Below are 23,359 nucleotides of genomic sequence, written 5' to 3' on the forward strand. Positions count from 1 at the left end.
TTGGCAGCTTCCACCAGCCTGAAGAGAAAGATTCACCATTGCCAGCTACCAGTAATTCACCAGAATCTGGATTTTGACAAAGACTGATGTCTAGGGGAGACACCATGAAGCTGCTTACACAGGCAGCACGCATCTCCTCTTCCTCAGCTTATTACTGGAAATGTTTTTGGCAATTAGGTGGTGCACGGCAGCCAGGAGCAGAGAGGAGGGCGGGAAGCCCACAGGTGCTGGAGCGGTGCTTGAAGAGCAACCTCCTCTCTCTTTTGCAATCCCTGCCTGCTTGACAGGCCCGGACAGCATTACATCACTTCCTAAAAACAATCAAACGGAGCCCATCTCCTGGAGAAATACAACTCAGAGGCACCGGGGCAGGAAACAGGAAATGTAAATGCTCCACCGAAGCCCAGAGAGAGCCGCGGAGGCTGAGGCAGCATGCAGGCACCCGGCTGGGTCCCGCTGCTGAGCGCCCTGCTCCTCGCCCAGGAGGGCAACGGTGAGTGGCCGAGCAAACCTCACATACCGTGGGGGGCCCCGGGCACGCTGCTGGCGGGGCTGGCCCGGGTGTGACACCCACAGCTGGCCTCCGGGAGAGGGGACCTGTGGGAACTCGCTTGCTGCTGCCTGTGGCTGCGCTTCTTCCCATCCGCGGCTTGCCCTTTTCTCTTCTCTTCTTCTCGGATGTAAGCCTGCACAGTGGCAATTGGATCTTACATTGAGGTGTGCGGGGACCTGGTGTCTCTGTTCTGGCTCACCAGGTGTTTTGGGTCTAATTTCAATCGTTTCTTGTACCTTCTTAACCCCACACCCATGCTATCAGCCATATGCTATGTCATAGAAAAGCTCAAGACCGAGCTTGCCCTCCACCCAAAAGCCAGCTGCTGATGACCCAAAACCTGCTCAATGGAAGAAAACACAGTTCTGGAGACAGATATTTGGAATCTGCCTTGCCGAGCCTTCGGCACCAGGGATCTAGGCATTTTGAAGGGAAGGACCACGAGGTGGGACAGCCGCTCGCGACAGAGTGCTAGAGACACTTGCTGCAGCTCCTTGCGGAGGGTGGGTTGTGCCACTCGCTCACTGTTCATCGTGCCGGGACTTCCTGCTGCAGACGGCTGCTTGAGGAAAACCCTTCCTCGGAGGGGCTGACATGCCCCCCGGAGTCATGCAAATCCCTGCCCAAGTGCCTTGATATGGACAGAAGCACGTTGCAGCTGCCGTGAGGGAAGGGAGAGCCCTCCGCACAGCAGGGAGAGGCACTGCTGCTTGCTGATAGTGCTGAGCTTCAATGAAAACTTTAAAAGGCACTGGGGAAATAGGTGGTGGCACTGTGCTGTTGTTGTTGTTGTTTTTTTCCTGAAAACCAGCACTATTCCAGGCTGTAAAACCGGGCTGCAGGCTCCAGGCATGCTGCAGAGCTTATCGCGGTTAGCAATCGTGCTTAGCTGTAAGAATGAGTTAAGTGAGTTGTTACAAAATGGTTTGGTCTTGCCTGCATTAATGCAGCCCTGCTGTGCTACGGGCATGCTAGGAAAATGCGCTCCAAGCTTTGCACGTGCCTCTTGATCAAAGTGACCGGGAGAAGAAAAATCCTGTCACAAATGGAGCAAAACAGAGGTGCCAGCAAAGCAGAGAGGCAAGACTCCAGCCGTGTGGTGTGAAGAGGTGCTGGGGAGCTGCTGGCCATAGCTTGCGCAATATATCGAGGTCGCTTGCGCTTCCATCAGCTGGGGGCTGCCTGAGCCCCCGGCCCCCAGAGGGCTGCCATTTCCTGCGCAAAGTGCCAGGCAGCTGGGAAAGAGCCTGGCCTGTGTCAGCCCCAGCTGCTCTGAGTGAACCCTGAGCTGCTGGTGAAAGGTGATGAAGAAGAGAGGGGATTCCAATTCTCCCCCCACAAAGGTGTGTAAGCAGCCCCAGAACATAACCAAGGCTGATGTTGAGGGCAGTTTTTCACTTGGTCTTCTGGGGAAACTGAACTGAAGGGGTTAAAGTTTCTACAGAGATTCCTACACGCTGCAGGTGGGCCAGGAGTACCTTTGCCGTGGCTGGCCTCCCAGGTGCATCCTTCGTGCTGACTGCTTTTTGCTTACAGATCAACAGGGCAGGAGCTTTAGGGGAGCTTTCTTTTTTCCTCCAGTCCCAGACACTGTTGCCTCCCTCAGAGCAGCGTGCTGGAGAAGGGAGCAGAAGCTCCAGGATCCCCACAGTCTCACCTCTTCTGTCTAGAAATTGCTTTGAAAAAAGTAGGTGATGGGAGTAAGATTAGATCTTGTAGCAGATCTAAAGGCAGATGGAAGCCTTTATAAACCGTGTTCCCATACCATGCTGGAGCCTTGTAAAATCCTCACCTCGCCGTTTGGATTATGGTGAACAGGCGGTTTTGTCCTGGCTACACCGCAATTACTGTGGGGCGGCAGCTCTGTGAGCGTGCCTGAGGTCCCAGCACTGGCTCTGGGTGGAAGGGACTCTGGGGTTTGCACAATACCTACATTGGTGAATGCTGAGACTAGAAGTCAATACTAAGGCCCTTCCTATAGCTTATAACACAGAGCAAGACGAGAGGAGGATTTGCTATATATTCTCTCTTTCCAAAGTGCAGCCCCCTAAAAGCAGATGAGAACCGTTTCTGCCAAACAATTCTTTGTCTTTATTTACTACTGTTCCTCCTTTCCATCCAGACACACTAACTTCTACTGCGTTTATTCAAGTGCTTCAGGGGCATTGCAGGAAATCTCCCTTTTACATCAGCAAGGCTGTATGCTAAATTTCAGTCAGTGACTCCTCCTGTTGTCCCTGGAGAGACTTCTATGACTGAAGCCGAGCCTTCAGAGCTGCCAAACTTTTAATTTTGGGGTCCCTCTGAGAGCAGGGAGCACTGAGAGGTTTGCACTGTGAGTTTCTGGATGTGGTGGAGTTGCACAGGTGCCACTAATGTGGAGCTGGAAGGGCACAGGATCAAACAGCTGAAACTAGAAGCATGATTCAGTCTGGAAAACGTTTAGCTCTTGGGGTGATGGATGAGGCTGCGGGCTCACGGTCTGGCTCTAAATGCAGGACCAACTGTGCTGTTTAAAGAGCACTTAGGCGGAATGGGCGCACAGCAAGGAGAAAGCCATTTCCTTTCCCAAGAAGTGAACCTAAAACTCTCTCTCCCCGCTCCAGGTAATACCTAGACAGCACTCTCTAAGCACCCCTCTCTAACAGGATCCTCTCTGCAGATTAGCCGCCCCGAGACGCTCGCTCAGCCCGTCAGAGCGGCGCGTGGGCCTGGCAGCCAGCCCGCGGGGCTCGGAGCATGGCGCGCGGCCTGCTGCAGCACGCGGCCCGGGCAGGCCTCGGCCGACCGCGGCGGGTACGGCACCTCTGCCATGGGCGCCCCTCGCGGGGTGAGAAGCGGCATGGGTGCGCCAGGCAGCCGCCGACGTGAGCCCTCGGGCAGAGAGGAGCCGTAGGAGCACGCATGGTGCAGGGCAGGGCTGGGAGGAGGAACGTCGGCCTGCTCTGCGTGGCCTTGTAGGCTTGGCTTCTTCTGTCGCCTTCTCCCGAGTCTTCTGCTCGGTGCCTTTTTGAGACTTACAGGAAAGTCCGGAGAAACAAAAAAAATCCCAAATTAATAAGCCTGTCTGCTCCATTGACTCAGATCTGGCTTTTCCCATCCCGCTTTCTTCTGCACGTAGGAGCTGTTGTGCAAGCTGAAAAACTCCCTTCAGAGACTCAGTCTGAGTTCAATGCGAGCCCAGAAGGGAGACCAGGGACTTGCTGGCAGAACTCAGCGTGCTGACTGCGTGCGATTTTTCTTTGCCTCCCATCCAGCCGAAGCCAGAAACCTGTTTGCCTGCTTGCTGCATCCAGCAGCTCCTATCACCACCTCTGAGTGCCGCAACGCAAACCTCAGGGGAAGAAAGGCAGCAACAGCAGAAATGCTGCTTGTTTGTTTGCTGTGTAGTTGCTGATCCCGGAGTGTAAAGCCGCTCAGGATATTCAGCTCCCTTTGCCTCTATTGAAAGGCAGGCTTGAGGCACCTCCAAAACTCATCAGTCACTCGAGTGTATTTTTTAAGGAGAGAATTCTGAATAATGCCTCATACCACAGTATCTGCATAGAGGGACATAGCCCTTTTGTCATTCATACCAACTGTAGTGGAACCGTTTTTGAGCCGCCGCTGGTGCTTGCTCAAGCATTTGGGCCCCCTGGTGCCCAGATCCTCTTGGTGGTGGGAACACCTTAGCTTCTTGCTCCAGCCAGGTGCTCACGCAGCACCCAGCTCCCCATCAGGATGGGGCCCAGCCACAAGCCAGCCCCTCATCCTTCTTACAAGATCAAAAAGTGGTGATGTGGTCTGGGACAAAGCTGTGGTGTGCCCTCATCAGCTTCCCTCAAGACAATGTGCAGAAGGCACTGGGTGCAGGTGTCAGAACCTGGCCAAAAGCACAAGCAAGAGTGTGCTTTTGAGGCCAGCAAGAAGTGCTCTGCAAAACTGAGGAGATTACACAGAGATCAGATCTATCTCTCTCTGAGCATGGAGAAAGTGCTTGAATAACATCCCACAAATCCTCCGGCTTTCAGGCACTCTCCGACCATGCTCCAAACCTTGCAACATCCAGCTTTCATTCACCTCATGGGGATGTGCCAAAGCAGCAGGTGAAACACGGGAAATTGGAGCAATATCTTTGCAAGAACCTTGTGCAATTGTCTGCCCAACTGCTGAAAGACACATTCAAATCTCTCAAAGAAAAGGCCTTAGTAAGAGGAAATGCTGCCCAAAGAAGAGATCGTGTTTTAGCCCTAGAATTATGTAAAGCGAACAAAATCACGTGGCAACAAGGTCACTCCTTGTGATTTGCCACTTTCTTTGTCTGGAGACTAGAAAAGATAGTTCTATTTCACACAGAAATAACAGACTTGAAATCTGCTTTACAGTTCAAGAACAGGCAAATAAAAGTAACAGAGACATTGGAAACGTCTCTCTTGGAAATCAAACAGAACGTGCACTGTAGCTGAAAGCCTAGTCCTGCATTTAATGAGATGTGACCGCTTGCTTTTGCTTTAGAGTCACATCATGCTTCAGACATTTGGAAAATCCATTTTATCTCTAATAGTAAATGGAAAATAAACTATTTCCCCCACACCCTTTGCACTATTTTTAGCACTGGGCTTGTCATTGCAAACATATCAAATAAGGCAGCTGACGGGTTTCAAGGAGGATGGCTAGAGGAGAAAGAGGAAGCGAGGTCACAGGAATGGTCCTGTGGCACTGTGGTGCAAATATATATGGCCAAAAAAATAATAATGGAGAGGTGCTTTCCCTCCCATCCTCTTTGCTGGGATTAATGAGAGCCAGCAGCTCATGCGAGCAGGTTGAGGAACACACACATAAAGGGTCACAGCCTGCAAAGGCACTGAAATACTAAGCAGGGAAGAAAGTGACACAGAGATTACTGATGTGAAGCATTTTGCCATTGAAGAGCTAACATTTTTGTTGTCTTATTGCATTGGAAGAGGCTGGTGACCTTTGTAGTATCAAATATTTTATTAAATTATTAGGCATTATTTACTGAGTATTAAAATTATTTATGAAGCATTAACATTCTTTCCTAGCTTTCAGGAGAGGGTGAAACAATCAGGTGCCTGTGTGATAAGTGTGGCATAAAGATCCAGACAAATTACTGTTGTCACACTCGAAGCACTGTATTCATTTGAAATTGGGGTTCCTGTCTTGTGAGATGCTCATCTCCTTTTTGAGACAGACCTGGGTGGTGAGGAGGTGCTGCAGAGTGGGTTAAGCAAGAGATAGCGCTCTCACGCCAGTTTTCCTCTCTTGCTCAGTGTCCCTGAGAAGGACAGATTCCTGTCCTTCTGATTTCTCATTTGTAAAATGGAGATGATAACTGCTCATCTCTCAGGGCCATTATGAAGATTAATGTGTTTACTAAAGCATTTAAAATGCTAAGTACTTTCAGATCCAGTCCTGTGAGATTTGAAATGCCAGCGCTGAGGTGCTGAAAACCTGAAGCTCTTGCTAACTCGAGTGGAAACCACGGCTGCCCAGCACCTGACAAGAGCGGGGATCAGCATGTCACTGCAGAAGTCATGCAGTCCTGTCCTGTGCTACAGCATAAATGCTGCACCATGGCGGCATCCTGTCTGAAAGGGCAGGTGACACAAAAAGTCACCAGTTAACTTCAAGCAGTTAATTTGCATTTGGAAACCTGTAGGTGTAATTTATTGAGGGACTGATTCCCACGCCCCTGGCTGCCACGGGATTTTTGGCAATAGCATGGAATACAGCATAGGCCGCAATTTGCTGTGCTGCCATCAAGCTTTAAATCCCATGGCCGTCAACACGGACTTAATTGGCCTCAAAAAGTCTTGTTTCAGTATCACCAATATAAACAATTTTAGCCAATTGCCTTGCAAAATGTATGCTAAATGAAATCAAAACCCGGATCCTGATTCAAAACCTGCAACCTTAACATTTATGAAAAAGAAGCAGCATTGTGTCTTTACCACTGTGAACTGCGTGTGCAGCTGGTACCGTCCCTGTGCTGCTACCTCCTCCAGCCAATGCAGAAGTGAAAGTCAGCAGCGCCCGCAGGCTTTGTGCTTCCTTTTAGACCTGTTCCTCCTTGCTGCGTGGCTGAACAGAGTTAAAGAATTGGAGAACAGCACAAAAGGGTGAGACAAGCGAGCTGGAGGGGTTGTTGAGCCTGGGAGCAGTCTCCTCAGGCACAGGCTGAGCATGGAGAGGGACAGCGTGCTCGGCAGGGCAGCATAAGGCTTTTAGGAAAGAGTGAGAGCTGATGTCAACCTGCAGGGCAAACACAGCAGCTGCAAGCAGGCATACCACGGGCTGATGTGTCCCCGTGCAAAGCAGCTGAAGAGCCCTGCCCCAATAAGGTTTTGTGACAAACTCCATGTCTAATTTGGCATCTGGTGGCTAAGAATTCACACGTGTGTGTGCATTTGCTGATTGTCTTTTTTTAAGACATCAAATGAAAAATGAATACTAAAGCTGCATGCTTTGACTCTCTGATAACACCCACACAATGTTAAGCTGTCCTCCTATGTTTGGCAGGCTCCGAAAACAGTGAGGATGGTTCTGGCTATGGATCACCAGCATTACCCACCACCATAGTGATACCTTCTCCTGCTGTGACTCCTGTGTCCTCTACAACTGTGGGCAGCACCCAGCCAGTACTGGTCTCTACAAGGCCTACTGAAGGCAGCTCTGAAGCGGAAAGTATTCCAAGCACCAAACTGCATGACATGAGCAATAACGAGAGCCTAGAGACGGAGGAGCCATCTGTCTTGGTGTATGCTGTCCCTGCTGTGGTGCTGGCCCTGCTGATTATGCTGGTTATAGCTTTTATAATAGTCCATAAAAGGAAAAAGTCTAAGCAAGGTAAATTTCTCTTCTCGTGCATCAGGAGGATATCTTTAGCACATGCTTGACATCATTCACAAAATGCTATTTCAAGGACCGGGGTGCCCCATTTAGGGTGCTCATCTCTGGTTTTAGCTCCATGTCTCCTAAGCAGAAAAGGAGCAAAAGAAACTCACGCAGCAGTCCCTCAGCGAGAGCTGGTGCTGCTGCTCTGGCTCCTCACAGCTCCTGTACAGAGAAGGGATGTGGCTGTGCCATGCTGTCCTTGTGCTTGGTAACCCTTTGCAAGGTGAATTTAGTGCTCCTCCTGCCTATACTGCCTACAGGGTGAGGCTGCTGGGAGCTGCAACAGAACAAGAGTTTTTGAGGACCGAGGATTTTCAGTCACTTCAAGAACCCCTGGAGGGGAAGTTGCTTGTCTGAATAATGGCTGTTACACTTTTTTGTTGTTGTTTTGTTTTGTTTTGTTTTGTTTCCCTATCTTCATTGTGTTTTGGGGTTGTAGCTAGCTTTGTACCCCTTTTGGCATTGGGTGGCTCAGCTCCATTTGCTTAACTGGGACTTAAGCTGTCACACCAGCCTCTCCCCTTCTCCTCTCCATGAGGAGAGCCCCCAGGCAGAGGTGGACTGACCTTGTGCAGGCTGCAGAAAAACTCCCTCTGCTTCCAGTAAATGATTTTGTAACAGCTGAGGCCCCTTTTCGGGATGCCACTTTGCTCATTACGTCTGCCCTGCCAGGGAACTGGCTGTCCGTGTGTTCGTGCCTGCTGTGGCACTGACATCCACTCGGCCCCCCACAGGCTGAGCTCACAGCGAGCTTCATTTAGTGTGCTGAGGATTAAACATAATGGGCTGCTCTCAGGCAAGCAGGATGGGATGTGCTGCCTTTCATCTCAAAGTGGACGATAAAACCCAATGAAAACAGAACCTGTTTGAAGTGACCCTATTGAAGGATTTGCCCATAATATAGACAGTGTATATACAAACAGCATAACTATGAACAGCAACTTTTGTCTTCTTTTCCAGATGAGCTGGGAAGTGAAAATGTAAAAAGGTAAAGTTTATGAATATCATTATGATTTTTTTTTTTTTTTTTAAATTCTCTTACTCTAATAGGCTTGCTGATTTTTGCCCCCTCTGCTGTCTGGTTTCATTTAAGCGTGCACCAAACACTGCTAAATTTGCCATTAATCATTGCAGTGAACACCCTCTAGAGGTGGCTAAAGTGCAACTTCGGGGTGTATCTTTCAGCCAACAGGCAAAGGAGAGGCAGCGGGATGGGGCGCGCAAGAGCTGCCCCACGGGGACCCATGGAGCATCTGCCCCTGGCCCCACCAGCCACCACGAGATATGGCCGTGCCACGAGCAGAGGTCGGTCCCCAGGTTCACCACAGGCTGTTGCTGTTCAGAATAAGCTTCGTGTCCAACTTCCCCATCTTTCAAGGTTGCCCTATGTGAGTCAGCTGCCCTGGAAGTAATCCTCCGGCTGCTGCAAGAACCTGCTGAGATCTGCACGGCTCTTCCCCCAGTGATAACTTAGTGAGCTCCATCTTGCCCATCAACATAACGATATTAAATTGGTTTTGGGGGGGTTGCTAAAAACAATTTTTCTACCATGTGAATACAGGAATGATTGGTAAGGGGAAGACTAAATGGAGATATTTAAATACATGCAGAGTTAGGATAGCTATGACAATTCCTTTTTAAGTGGCTAGTCTGGGGCAGCTTTCCAGAGTGTCCACAAATGCCTGGAATTATGAGGGAGTCACGCACAACGACTGCCTTATATGTTCTCTGATTTAAGCTTTTTGTGTAATGTCTTTTTCTCAAGTCCTATTTTTGAAGAAGACACCCCCTCTGTTATGGAGATAGAAATGGAAGAGCTTGATAAGTGGATGAACAGCATGAACAAAAATGGTACACGGTAACCCCTCTACTCCATCATCCCTCTCTTTCTAGCTGACGTAGATCCCACGCGTAGAAAACCAATGTAAGGCATTTTGTATTTGTGTCACTGATTTTCCTAAAACATTTTTAGTTGTGTTCTTTACTCTTTAGTACAGAAATAGCAGCACAAATGTCAGGGGTAGGATTGTTCAGAGCAGTATTTTAGTTTGTGTGGGAGCTTATTTTTAACATATGAGGGAATATCATAAATGTTTTGAGTTTCCAGTAGACACTTGTTAAAAACAAGTATAGCTGTGAACAGAATTTATATTTTTAAATGCACATTTTAATGCTAGATACTAGTTTCTTTGAAGAATCCAGTCCTTTCAGTCTTGAGAGTTTCTACAGTTTTGTGGTCCGCATTGTGCTGTTGTAGAAGAAACAAGTATTTACTCATAGCTCAGACCACTGTTTACGTAAAATCACTGCCAAGATCTTATCACTGCCCCCCTCCCCTTGTTGTTTCCTTTCCCTTGCTTGCCGTCTCTGCTGCATTGAAGAACAAGCTGCTCTTTGCTGCTGCTCCCCAACTACGTCGTCCCCAGTGAGTCTGCCAGCAATGAGTACCCGCTGTGCCTACCACCAGAAGCATCTTCAACTCCCTCTTAGCTACTTCTTTTTCAAGCATCTTATATTTTTCCCTAATTTTCTCCCAGCTAAAATCTCTAATCTGCATCCTCTTTCAAGGTTCGCCTCCCAAAGTATAAGTCTTCTGTAAGGGTTGAATTAACTGGGACCTGATCACAAACTGATACGTAACAAGCCATGCTAGCAGCTTCTCACTGGATAGGAAATTTTTAATTTCTGGTCCCTTGCATTCCATCCAAACAGCCCATCTGTCTGACCTCCTAGAGATGTTTTGGTTTTTAGGACATAAAACCCTTTGGAGCATCTCTTCCCATTAGCAAAACTCACCACATGATGGGGTTTTGACCTTCTAGGTCTACAGTCTCCAGCAGAAAACAAGTTCTAAAAGGCAGTCATGAAATTAAGGCATTAAGTACAATACATAGGGAAACACTGAATTTCTGTGGACAGAAGAGAGCAAACGTTTTGCATTGTTTTTTTCAGTAATGTTCCCTAAACCCCACCCCCAAATTCCCCACTGGACGATGAAGCATAGGTGCAGCTGTAAGCTGTGGAGGGCTAACAAATTGTCCTCCCAAGGTAGCTCGTGGGAAACAGTCCTCAAAGGTAGTGTGCTTGTGTATGTGTACACAAACAACTGAAACATATCTAACAGAGAAGTTACCACAACACCTATCAAAGGGAGGGAGGATGTAAAACACATAACATTTACACTGCTTGGAACATGCAGATTTTATAGATAAAATGATGCAGAAGAGCAGGTTTATGTACTAGAGTGGCTGCACAAAAAATGTTTGATGCGATTTTGAAATAAAACAGAGTAACTGCCAAAAGTAACTATTATTTTGTTTCTCATCCTGTTTCAGCTGATTGTGAATGTTTGCCTACTGTAAGAGAAGAAGAAAAAGAATCGATGGCCAACCCAAGGTACTTTTAATTCATTATGTTATTTGAAGAAATATGGTCAATGTCAGCCATTCCAAAATAGTCTCATTTTTAAATACATAATTATAAAATACTGATTCTTGGGCCTATTTAAGTTCTAATGTTTTAAAGTTTTTGTGTATAAGGACTGATTCCACCTCAAATGTTTTGACACTCCTTTAATTTTAAACCAGTCGCTGCCTGTAAATCGCACCCCTAACTAACCATACAGTGGCAAACCAGTGTGAGACAGATGACCACACTGCACAGACCAAGTTTTCCTCACCAGTCAGGCTTTAATCACAGCTTCCTGAAGCATTAACACCAGCACCCAGAGCAGCTTCCCAAAGGATTTTCCCAGCACTGCCCTGCAGCCAGCTCAGGGGCCAGGAGGGATGCAGAACAGCCATCCCAACAGCTTGTCAGCTTCCAAACAGCCAGGGTGTAAGAGGCTTCTGGGGCACAACAACATCCTCAGCCAAGTTCCTTTCCAGAACATAAACAGTCATTTTGAGAAAAAACACTGTGGCCTACCAATTTTAACTGACGTTTTAAATACGGTTCTTATTAAAGTGCTTCTGTGCTCTACTGCCATTAACCCCATCAAGTGGTGGGGATTTGGCTCCCAGCTGGCTATGGGTGTCTTTGGGCTATGCGTTCCCATGGGTGCCCCACCTGTAAGATGGGGATATCACCACTTTGAAGCACCACAGCCAGGCGTAAGCCTTGACTCCAAATGGCAGCCCTGTTCAGACAAGGGTGTTTCAGTCAGAGTGAAGGTACACGTCAGTAAAACTCATTTCCTTATAGCTGGTGTCCTAGGACCAGCTGTGATGTCTCTGAAGGGTAGGAAGGCAAAGAAGCCCATGTAGGAAGATGAGATTTCTCTTCCCAACATTCAGAACTGCTCAGACAAGGGACATTATCTGAATACAGAGGGCAAGATTATTACTGAAAGACTGCTTAGTTTAGGCAAATTTGTTCTCAAATTATGTTAAAAAAAGAGTTAAGATTTTATTTTTGAGAGTTGGGTATGGGAAACATCTCAGTGCTTCACTGAACACAAGTGGCTGAGTATTATTTTCCTTCTTCATACAAGTTGCTTGGGGGGTTCAGTTAAGACTTAAATGCTTTCAGCTACAAATTGGTTTAGGTTAAGATGGCATTTTAAGATAGCATTTTGAAAACATCCAAGACAAACTGTTGCAATAACGGTATTTTCAGAATGAAAGCTTTTCCAAAACTACTTTGCAGAATAAGTGACTTTTTTTATATAAATTTAAAAAAAGGTTTTAAGAAAAGAACAATATGGTGCTGAAATATTGATAAGTTAATGCTTTATCTTAAAACTACTTTTTTGAAGTTCACTTTACACAAAATGTTGGAATGTTCTTCAAAGTGAACATATATTTGATATGGTGCAATTTTCTGGCAAACAAATAAATTGGTGCCCGTTCATTTCTGTGATCAAACCTTGTCAGACCAAAGAGGACTTTTTCCTCAGCTAACTCTGCTGAGTACTGAAGAGAAATACATGCAGATAAACAGATGTTTCAGCACCAATTTTGAGAAAGAAAAGTGAAAAAATATGAAGCAAAAGAAAAGAAAGCTATTATCCTGGCTAAAACTCTCACAAGCATCAAGGCTGTGGAGTGTTGCACCAGAGGCAAAGTGCGACAGCCCTAGCTCCCTCAGAGGTGGTGTTCATCTGCCCTGCACATAAGCTAAGTTAAAAATACCTGTGATCTGTACAGATTTGTTTTGTGTGTATATAACATTTTATAAATATATATAAACGATACGTCTTGCATGTGAAACCTAGTGCTAAAATCCCAGCCAGGATTCCTGTGCATGCAGGAGCAGGGCAGCAGGTGAGGTGAAAGAGAGGGCACACGACAAATCTCTTCTCTGGGGAACCTTTTCTCACCCAGCAAAGGGAGACACAGCCCAGTCCCTGCACAGCACCTGCCTCTGTAGGCTTCTGAGATGGGCAGAGCAAAGCACCCCCTGCCTTATCACACCCACTGGGTGCCCTCCTGCTTTTTCTGTCTGGAAAAAGGGTGACTCTTTACTACAGAGTGATGGTCTGGGTGGGGAACAAATCGTTACAGTAAGAAATCCTCTCTGCCTAGCCTGTACCTCAGCTTAGGAAAATAATAAAAAGCCATGAAAAATATTGTGTCCCTTTAAACTTCAGCAGTGGTTTTTAACCCTGCTGTTAGTGCTGATGGAAATCCATCCAGCTGATAACAGAAGTTGCATTTTTCATGCCTGTGTGAACTAAACATTAAGAAAGTGCTAGGGAGCAAGCTATCTAGGCAGAAATCCAGAGGGGCAAAAAGAAAATCAATCTATTATGAGCCTAGATTTAATATATATATTAAGAAAACCATGTAAAATGTTATGCTCAAGTGTGGGAAGAGGGGATTTTATTCCTCAGTCCTTGTCTGGGAGCAGGAGGAAGCTCGTGCTGGATAGCCTCCAGCCAACAGAAAAGCGGGATCATCCCTTGCTCACAGGCTGTAGCACCACAGATGGGCTCTGGTGTGCTGCAGGGCTGACATTCATTTTCTGTTAACACCTTCTCGTGGGCTGAACAGACACTATTGCGTATTTTTTCTACTGAGAGACAAGCGAACAAGCAGCATGACACCGGTGTTTCTTTCTTTTCCATGTACACCCAGTGATGGTGAATCATGAAGTCACAGCAGCCGAGAACTGCTTAAAGGGAAGCAGCACATGAGCTGACAGACCCCAGATCCCGGATGAACTGGATTTAAACACGATTCATCTCAAAAGGCTGGAGGAGCAAATGCCTTTGTTGTGCCCTGCTACTTACAATCTTCAGAAAAGAAACATCAAGAGGAAAAAAAATAATAAAGAAAAAAGTGCTATAGTAGGACTAGGAGGGTGACTTATATTCCTTGCCTAGTGACATTCAACACCAGTCAAGAAAAACATTTTCCCCACCCCAAAAAAAAGCTGCCCATGTTGCTGCATAGCTCTCCTTTTCTGCATAGTGCAGCACCTAGGAGCACGTATGGGCTGAATTTGGTGGGCCGTTTGTTCATTCTTTTTGATTTAAACAGGACCCATAATTCTGGATTGCACTGGTTTAGTGTGTTCGAATCAGACTGTTGAGCTCGTATCGATGTCACGTTTACTCTTCAATTTATTTTTTGGTAATGGTGCACTGATTTGCACAGGACTTCTGCTTAGGGCAGTAAAAGACTAGGACTAACAGACAGCTGTGAGGACAGACAGCAGCTGAAGCTGTCCCAAAGAATTTGCCAGGAGGCAGCCTGCAGCCCAGCAAGGGTACAACTCTCCTAGCAAGCATTTTCTTTTTCAAATTAAAGACACCATAGAAGTGAAAAATATTATTTCCATATTGCCTTGAGTTAACCCACTCCACAGCTCAGCACTATGCTAGATCTCACCACCCTGCTCTTCTTCCCGCACAGCGCTGCTCACCAACATCAACCTGCTTCAGGCACACTCAGCTTGAAAATGCTTCTCTTAATCAAAATGGGCTGGGAGACTGAACAATTCAGTGCTCATACCAAACACATCTGGTAGATAAGCATGCATTATTCTTAACCACTTGGTCAAGGACTTCAGCTGCAAGAAGATTACAGCTTCAGGTTTTGAAGACTGAGCTTGGAATATCTGAAAGACATTGGCTTCTCAACATGCCTGCTCTCCTTCAGTGACACTGGAAAGTCAGACTCCTCAGATACCTCAAGTTGGGAGCACAGATATTGTATTACTCCCACTGATTTTAGGTGGCATGTCTTACTGATGTGGTTTAAGTATGCAACACACAAAACTGGATACTTGTCTGTGCAAAGCTTCCCCTCGACTGTATTGAAAACTTGCATCTTATCACACCTTAGATCCTTCCATATCACATCCCACCTGTCCTCATCTTCTATTTAAATGTAAAGCTTCCTGCTCCATAGCTGTTCATTATGCTCAGTTTTCTTTAACTTGCAAATATTTCACTAATATATGTTCATGCCTAGCTTGGTTAAAGAGAGCAAGTGAACAATAACCCCAGAGCCCTAGGATGACAATTAATGCTCACTAAAATCTGACAGATACAGAGGAGGGGTCAACTTCGTCAATAATTGAGAATGTGTCAAACAGAAAAAGTGTTTACAGCTAACCATTTTCCTGAATGTATTCATCACTGAATATGAATTAACTAGTAATTTCCTCAAAGAGTAAATATTTCCTCATTGTTCCAAGACAATTTATTGCAAATACTGGATTTAATATGGGTGATGCTAAATTAATTTTCCTTGCTTGGATGATTTTTAACTTGGAAAAAATGTTGTAAGAGATAAATGTAAAACATTTTTTCCAAACATTTTCACAAGTTCCTGACAGTAAAATCACTCTCTAGAACACTGATTTAAAATAATACAATCACAGGGGAATAAGGGGAAGACAAATTAAGACAAGAAAAAAAAAAAAAAGGAAGCGGATATTTTCCAGGAGCAGCTTTGTTAGCAGTTTCTTCCCAACTGAACTAAGTTGCTATGCTAAGGCTTCCTACAGTTTGCAAAGCAATAATCAGAAGATGTTCAAAATAATGTTTTCTGTAACTGTTCATGAGAAAAAAATGTGCTTTGAGACCATTACTCATTACTGGTTGTGTGGCTGGCATGCAGTGGTTTGCAACAGCAGTATCCCGTGGTGCCTCTCACCCCATATCCAGCCCACACCACCCCATATCCAGCAGGTGCTGCCTTCTCCAAGAAACCAGCTGAAGCCCAGCTGAGACAAAGAACTGGGGTCTGTGCCTATTCCTGTGGCTTTTTTTTTTTTTTTTTTGGGTTGACTTAAAAACTTACCCAACCCCTCAAAATGGCACTCTGTGGCATAACAAAACCATGACATGATGATCCTTCACCCTGTCCTAGCCATGGATCTAGGACAGTGAATAATGCACCACAGCGCATGGGGACAGTACTTGAAAACAGACTGTCGTGCATATATTCTGTTGGTTTTGAATTACTATTAGTCCCCAGTTGGTCAATGGGCTGCACAGTTTCAAGTAATTTTCTTAGACATTTGGTTTCCCTGAAAGATTTAAGTAAAACTAGAGGGAACACATTTTCTCTAAACTTATGTTAATAAGCATTAACCCTTGTTCTGAAGTTCATCATTAGCAATTTCTACCTCAAGCTTTAAAATCATTTTTGCCCAGAATTAATCTTGAGGTGACAGCTCTATAAAGAGCCAGGTTATGCCACTTACCCTTTCTAAAAACTCACACCAGGATGTGTCTTTCCTTCTTCCAGAACTTTCTAACCATCTCAAAATACAAAATAAGGGCTTGGACACTTCCCTGGACAATTCCAGATACAAGTTATCTGCTGTTTTTAAAAGCAGCAGATCTAATCTAAAAGTTGCTGAGTTACTATTGAAAAGTTAGGACTTCATTAAAGCCTGCCCTCCCTATGCAAAAGAGACCAGGTGTTGAATAATTCGCATTGTGGGATAGTTATAGATACTTCTAATGTGTTCCCTCAGTACTCTGCAAATATAGTTTTTAGTATTTCTGTTTTCCCTGAACATAGATTTTCATAGGTTTTTAGTTCTTTCCCTCTGATCTTCTAGTCTTAAGAACAGACTCCTCTGGAGACTGATGTGATAACCCCACTGCCTCTCCAGGCTGCCCATTTCACCCCTCTAGTATCTTTCTTTCATTTTCTTTTCTATGTGGACTTAGGCATTTTCTAAGGCCATCGCTCACCATCCATTCTAGTCTGCCCATTGCACTTAAGTCTGTTTTATACTTTTCATCTGTTCCTGCTCATTTTCTTTCACATACACTGGTGATCTCTATATATAATCATGTAGGTGGACTAAATTACAGGGGGTTTACACCATTTTGCTCCTGCACTGGTACAGCCAAAGGGTTAAAATATTCTAGTTTACATGTACTAACATTATACCTTCTCTTTGTTCACATTATTTTTTCCCTAAATGATTCACACAGTCAGGTCCTCTAGCCCACAAAACGAAGAGCAGGACAACCAGGCAGCAGATAGTATTGTAGCAGATTATTTTAATACCACCATGGACTATACAGGTTACACCTCTGCTGTAACATCCTAATCATCTCCCTGGTCTGAACTGACCCGTCCCACCATCGTTTTGCCACCAAGTGATAAGTTATTATTCCTCTGGAGAAACTGAGGAAAAACACACAAATAGGAAATCATTTGCACTACTTGCTACTCTAGAATGCTCAGCAAATGTGATGATCCCTAAAGAACTGTTACCTCTTCCCTTACTTTCTTCAAGTACTTGAGCAATTGTTACCAGCATTCCTCAGGACAATTAGATACCTAACTTATAGTAAGCAATTTTTGTCCTACAGAAAGCTACAGACCCAAGAAGAAGACCTGTTTGAGAGCCATATGGATAAGAAGGGTAATTGAGAACGATCATCCTCCTAGGTGTAATGAGATCAATACCTTAAATAAGGTTTTTAATAAAGTAGAAATAACACCTCCATAAAATTACAAATACAGATTTACTGGCATCACCAGCAGTTAGTAGCACAACAGTCCTGCACTCAAACACATAACCTTCCATTAACCCCACAAAAAGAACATTGCTTTTGGTTTCAAGATAGTCATAAGTCATGCATCCCCAGATATCTACTGATTTGTGAGATCAAAAGACTTAATATTTTCAGTGCAAAATCCAATGGAAGGCTATGAAAAGATATTGTTTACTTTTTGTGTATGAAATTGCTGTACGTGCAATTGTTTTGTCAAAGAGCTATTTCAAATGATTTTGTGATGTAAATATTTCAAAGTCATAATATCACTTAGATGTATTTAAGAGTATCAGATTTAAAAGAACTTTTTTCTAATAAAGGTTTATAGTAGTTTTTAGTGCCTACTGTTTCTCTTTTTACCCATAGTCCTGCTAATCCATTCTTGTCAGTAAGTGCTAGTTTTCTATTTGATGACTTGGAGACTACTCAGTCCATGAAAGCAGATGTACAGAGACATGTGGTATGTAGATAAGTTATTCTGATCATCAAGTTAAAACATAAGCAAAAAGTTAGCCTTTCCAAATTACAGAAGTGCTTTGAAATTATTATCAGAAGAAACAAAGCTGCTTTGTATTTTGCTATATTTCTGTTGGGCTACTCCAGATTGCCTTAGTAATAGTCAATTTTTTGCTCCAGAGAAATCAGTGAAGACCCACCACAGCCTTGCTATGAGTGGCCATAGCTGTCTTTTAACGATCAATTGCTTCTGAGGTTATTCCAGTTAAGCACCAAAATAGGAGTCTCCAAGTTGACAAAACTGCTCAAAACAAATTTAGATAGAGATTTAGAAGAGACTAATAAAGCAGGACGTTGCTTTCATCAATTATATGACAGAAAGTTTCATTAGAGGGGAGCAAAACAGCCTGGGGTTGTCAGAGCTCAAGCCACTAGGCCTCCTTCATGACTTGGGCCTCCTCATCACCTTTGTCACATTTGTCAACATTGACATGAAATGACTACTACCCAACATAGCACTTATCAAGAACTGTCTCCATAGGTTGTCACTTGCCTAGCACCACAGAAGATCAACACCCACAACTTTTGTATCTGATACAAGTGTTTACAGCTTTATGTAAAGCCATTACTTTGGCTCTGATTAGCCCAAGACTGTGTTACCTTATAGCCCCAGGCACCAGCACACCATTGCTTGTTCCCCCTATAGCAGCCCTCAAGGGATCAGCCTCCATTTTCTCTCCATACTTATCCCAAGTCACCGAGCACAAGGAGCCAGAAACATAAAGTTGCAACACTACTACTTAAGTCTGCAGTTTAAGAAGCCAACACCAAAGTAAATCATTGGGCACCTTTGCTCCCAGTGACAGTCAACACACTCCCAAGGCTAAGTTGAGCTTCTTCCAAGGGCTGATATATAAATACTGCCAGTGCAGGTGGCTGCTATTTTTCTCAGGTGAATGGCAGTTTGAATGCAGGCTTTGATGTCAATGAAGATAAAGCCTTGATTAGGCATCTGGCACCTAACTAAAACTTCAAAAAATCAAAAAAAAAAAAATCAAATAAGGCAGGAAAATATGTCATGAAACATTTTTTTTCATCAAGTTAAGTGTCTTGACACTGCCCATGACTGGTACCTACTGATTTGAAGAGCACAACCTCCTACATTAAATCTAGTGTTGATGGGTGTATAGCAAAAAATATTCCTCTTTGGTTCCTGTAGTTGTTATAAAGCAACAGATTTAATTATCTGACTACAAACTTAAGGCAATTACTTAGAAATTCATGCTTATTCTGTAAATTTTATACAAGTTTTTCTTATGGAACAGGATTTTAAAAGGGGACTATTTTTACTGTAACAATTCAAATGAAGTTCTTCCTACTGCATGCCAAAGCTGAGCTCTGCTGCCAGTTTGCTGAAATTCTTTTTAATCCTCAGTGTGTTATGCACATGGATGCACTGCTGAATTTTACTATATAGAAACATAAGATGAAGAAAGTGAATGCTTTGTGTTTTGTTGATGCAGATAAACTTTTAGGAACTATAATTACAGATTTCAGAAATAAGCACAAGGATGACAGATTTCTGAAATAAATATGCAATTCAGCATTTTTCCAAAGAAACTCAATTACTTCCCTGAAAGTAGAACAACATAAAGCATCTAACTCTATGTGTGTAATATGCACTCTGAAAGAAAAGCAGAGCTGAAACTAAAACTCAGATCCACATTATATGGAACGGATTTGAATTTCATGGCACAGACCTCCCCTGTGCTCAGAGACTCAGCCCTGAATATCAAGTGCACGTGGCAATCAGCGGTGCTTAAAATCCAAGTGACAGCAGGAGAGTTTGACACCTTCCTCTCCACTGGAAAGTAAAAGTTGAGAAATATGTGGTCTTTCATCTTTGCATCAGACCAGGTCACATTCAGCTTTATGGCAGCAGTGGGACGACACCACAAGAAATATTGGATTACCCTTTAATTTAAATGGATGAAGTCCTAGCCCTGTCAAGGTCAGCGTGACTGCTGCCAACTGTTCAGGACCCTCTATTTTTGCTTTAGCAATGATTCAACAGGAAGGACTGAAGCCTTTGGTAGACTATCAGCAACACAACTTCCCCCTGCGGTAGGTGTGGTGGCAGGCTGGGTTTGGGAGGTTCCTGCTTCCTTGGCCACTCGTTCTCAGGCTGGCCTCAGCGTGCCAGACCCCAGCAACACCAAGACACTGTACAGCGCCACGCTGCAGGAAGAAAGGAGCAGTTAGCTGGCTGTGCTTTGGAGAAAACCTTGTGAGAATGGGTTATTTCTGCTCTGGCTTTCATTGAGGCTGGTGTCACACACAGGGTGGCAGGTGGCTACCACAAGTGGTGCTCCATATTCTGCAGTTGCATGGGGGACAGCCCACCCAGAATTTCTGAAGCTGGTGCCAAGTCAGAGGGCAAAACCAGGGAATACCTGACTTTTCTAAAGAGACCCCAAGCACAACCTGAGATTTCAAAGCACTGCTTTTTTTTTATGACTACTCATCAATTACTGAGTGAAAAGCCAAGCAGCAGTGCCTGTTTTCACCCTTTCAGAATGGCTCCCTGAGCAGAACAGGCTGTAAAATGATGGCTTTTTTACTGGCAGCAGCAATAACAAACCCCCAGCAGGCCACACCCTGTCTAGCAGCAGTAGCTAGGGAGCCACCAGGATTTCGCATGCAGCATCACTAACATGGCAAGTGAATGGATTCTTCCTGGGAGCCTGGGCTGCAGCCCTGCTGGGGTGCACCTGGCTGCATGCTGTGCCCGAGCATGCTGCTCATTTTCTCAACACCAACCCCCCGAAAATTCTGCTGCTAAAGCAGGCACACTTGCAGTGCCTGCAGCAGCAGAAACTGGTACGAACTCTTCCTCAGCTCTGGCAACGGTTTTCAGTTTTGCATCACTTAGGCATGCTCCAGGGAGGCCTGATAAGCATAATGCTGAACAAGTCTGCAAAGTCTGAGAACCATCTCTCTTATGGCTCTCAGCACTATTAATATTCATGCAGCGGATCTAGTGTTATAACTCCAGTCATCTTTTCTACAAATAATGTGGGTCCTGAGGTTTGCTGCTGAATTAGGGGAAGTTTTATTGCATGGTAGCCTTACGAGTAACGCTGAGGATGATAACTGAAGAGGCTTTCTGGCTGAGGGATTTTTGTCTGTTAGTTGTTTCCTAGCACTGCTTCTGCTAAGGGATAATTCCTGCAAAATAACGTGGGTAGGCTCATTGCTTTGCTTAATAGAAACAATGAAGAAGCTGACCTGACCAGAGCTGCAGAAGATATATTATGTTATCTCACTTTTTTTCAAGCTTATTACAAGGTTCAAGCCCATTATACTAGCTAAGCTACAATAAAGATTTGACCCATGAGTGCCAGAAGGGAATTCATCCTTATTCCCTTTCCCGATTACATAAATCTGAATGACAAGCTATTTAATCTCGGTAACAGTTAACAGTCTCTGATTACAACAGTTAATATTACCCAAAGGAATAGCAGCTACTAGTCGGAAAGCTGTGGTAACACCTTGCTAATGAGAACCACATTTAACAATACTTTGGCTAACAGTTGGATTTCCATAAACCTTTGTTTTTTGTTTTTCCCTATTAAATTTTTCTTTTATAATGATGGCATCAGTAAGAGGGTCCATATACATATATATATATATGAATCCTGCAAATATCTGAAAACTGCTTTGGACTGCCTCCGAACATACTGGAATTGACTTCAACTTTCTCTCTTGGGCAGTGGTACCTGCTTCTCACTTGTAATAATCAACGGTTTTCAGGCTGATTTCTTTAATTAAACCTACTAAAGCACTTTGTGTTGCAAGATATGGCGTGAATAGAACAAAAGTGCCATCTCTGAAAGCGTTGGTGATACCCAGAATAACCCTTGAAAGCACTAGGGAATCAAAAATTTGCTACTTTCTTTTTCCATTTCCCCCCCTTTATTTTTTTGTTGTTATAGTTCAAGACCGTTTTTCCTTCCTGATACTTGGAGATATCTGGCTTTTCTCTTCTGGAAAAGGCTTTGTGCTACACAGCTAACTTTTATATCTGAGGTAGATGGAACATAATAATCCAAAGGGATTGCTCATCATAGCAATTGTCAGGGCTGTCATATCTCCTCTCTTCAGGGATCCCTTTACAGGAAATAAAAGAGAATATTTGACACAAATTTATGATAGCATTTTGTATTATATATAAAATTTAATTATATATATATATATATTATATGTGTATATAATTATACATAAGAACCGGGGTCTTCTTCAGGATCCTATTTAGCTCTCTACAATGCTGTCTTCTGGAAAATTTCATGTTGCCTGCCAAGAGCAGAAGCATACTATGAAGAAAGAACCAGCCCACAGCAGTCAGCCTGGTTCCTGAGGTAGCATCTGTTTGTTCTGGATTTGAAAAGGAGGTTGGGGAATTGAAGCTGGGCTCTCGGACACAAATACTTTCAATGCGTAGTGCTTCCCATGTGCTAGATGTTTCTATTTCTCACTGCTTTTGGATTTAACATGATGCAAGTTTATCTGATGAGGAAAGGAAATTCCTAAAGGAAGCCAAAGAGCATAGTGCTCTGTTTCAAACCTGCCATGCAGAATTCATTCTTCATTGCATCATTTAACAGCTGCCTATTAAGTAATTGTTCATTTATTGAAAAAAAAAAAAAAAAGCCAAAGAGCACTGAGTAAGAATAAACTGTTAAACTTCACTACCTTTGCATTGCTCCCAGGGACCTGGATTGCTAAGATTAGAACTGAAGCTGAACGAAAAATGGTAGAAGCATGCCTGTCTAACCAAAATTATTATTTTGAATTGCACCATTAAGAGATAGCAAGATCATTCCTTTTTCACAAGGCTTGCCAAAATCTGCATTCTTAATCTATAATCTATATAGCTTTCAGATTGTGTTGTACAAACCCATGTCACAACTGTCCTAATTTGTTAGTAAACAGCCTAGTTCTCTGAAAGTTGCTCTCTCTCTCTCTCTCTCTCATATAAATACCATTACTGAAACATAAATAGTTAAATTAAAGTCTGCTTATGCTGGCGCACACCTACAGAAACTTGGATGTATTTTACTTAGTCACAGGAGAGTTTCATTTGCATAGACATGGGAGAAGGAAGAATGTACCTTCACGTAAAAGACAACAACACAGGGAAAAAGTTACTAACCAAAAAGCATGCAAATTAATTGAAATCAAGTTCTAAGCTTATATTCACTTGCCAGTAATTTTGATTGTGAAATGCAATCTCAGAAAAGCCTTGAAGCCTACAATTTGATGAGATACTGTTACCACTCTGTGGTAGTGCTGATAGCCTAATTCAGACAAATTGAGAGTTGTGCTTCTCTGGTATGCTTTGGGAAAGTGCCTTTACTTTGCCTCTGTTCCACTGACTTCATTAGTTTTGAGGACAAGGTGCTGACTGCCTAAAACTTCCCATT

At 44.1% G+C, this 23,359-nt stretch overlaps 1 protein-coding gene and 1 long non-coding RNA gene across 4 annotated transcripts in view; one reads left to right on the forward strand and one right to left on the reverse strand.

The window, feature by feature from the left end:
• Positions 1 to 23,359, reverse strand: part of LOC118167021 — a 36,854-nt gene that overhangs the window by 7,262 nt on the left and 6,233 nt on the right. The gene's annotated exons all lie outside the window — the stretch shown is intronic.
• TMEM154 (transmembrane protein 154) lies at positions 349 to 16,084 on the forward strand. 3 transcript variants are annotated; one of them, XR_004750882.1, is made up of 7 exons: positions 349 to 493; positions 7,073 to 7,399; positions 8,408 to 8,435; positions 8,633 to 8,752; positions 9,213 to 9,371; positions 10,783 to 10,843; positions 13,525 to 16,084. XR_004750882.1 is itself a non-coding variant. In XM_035326200.1 (7 exons), the coding sequence occupies exons 1-7, from the start codon at positions 433 to 435 to the stop codon at positions 13,538 to 13,540; spliced, it is 699 nt and encodes a 232-aa protein (XP_035182091.1). In that variant the 5' UTR covers positions 349 to 432; the 3' UTR covers positions 13,541 to 16,084. The 3 variants fall into 3 exon arrangements, 2 of the variants coding, with proteins under 2 accessions (XP_035182091.1, XP_035182092.1); XM_035326200.1 differs by having other exon boundaries at positions 9,213 to 9,298; XM_035326201.1 differs by lacking the exon at positions 8,633 to 8,752 and having other exon boundaries at positions 9,213 to 9,298.

This window comes from Oxyura jamaicensis, chromosome 4, assembly GCF_011077185.1.
Source record: "Oxyura jamaicensis isolate SHBP4307 breed ruddy duck chromosome 4, BPBGC_Ojam_1.0, whole genome shotgun sequence".
Taxonomy (NCBI): Eukaryota; Metazoa; Chordata; class Aves; order Anseriformes; family Anatidae; genus Oxyura; species Oxyura jamaicensis.

What these genes read in the sequence shown, in the direction of transcription:
- TMEM154 (XM_035326200.1), top strand. Translation starts at nt 433, where the DNA reads ATGCAGGCACCCGGCTGGGTCCCGCTGCTGAGCGCCCTGCTCCTCGCC. An exon ending in AAGGAAAAAGTCTAAGCAAG is followed by an intron (nt 7,400 to 8,407) that starts GTAAATTTCTCT and finishes CTTCTTTTCCAG; the next exon opens with ATGAGCTGGGAAGTGAAAAT. An exon ending in GGAAGTGAAAATGTAAAAAG is followed by an intron (nt 8,436 to 8,632) that starts GTAAAGTTTATG and finishes TGTATCTTTCAG; the next exon opens with CCAACAGGCAAAGGAGAGGC.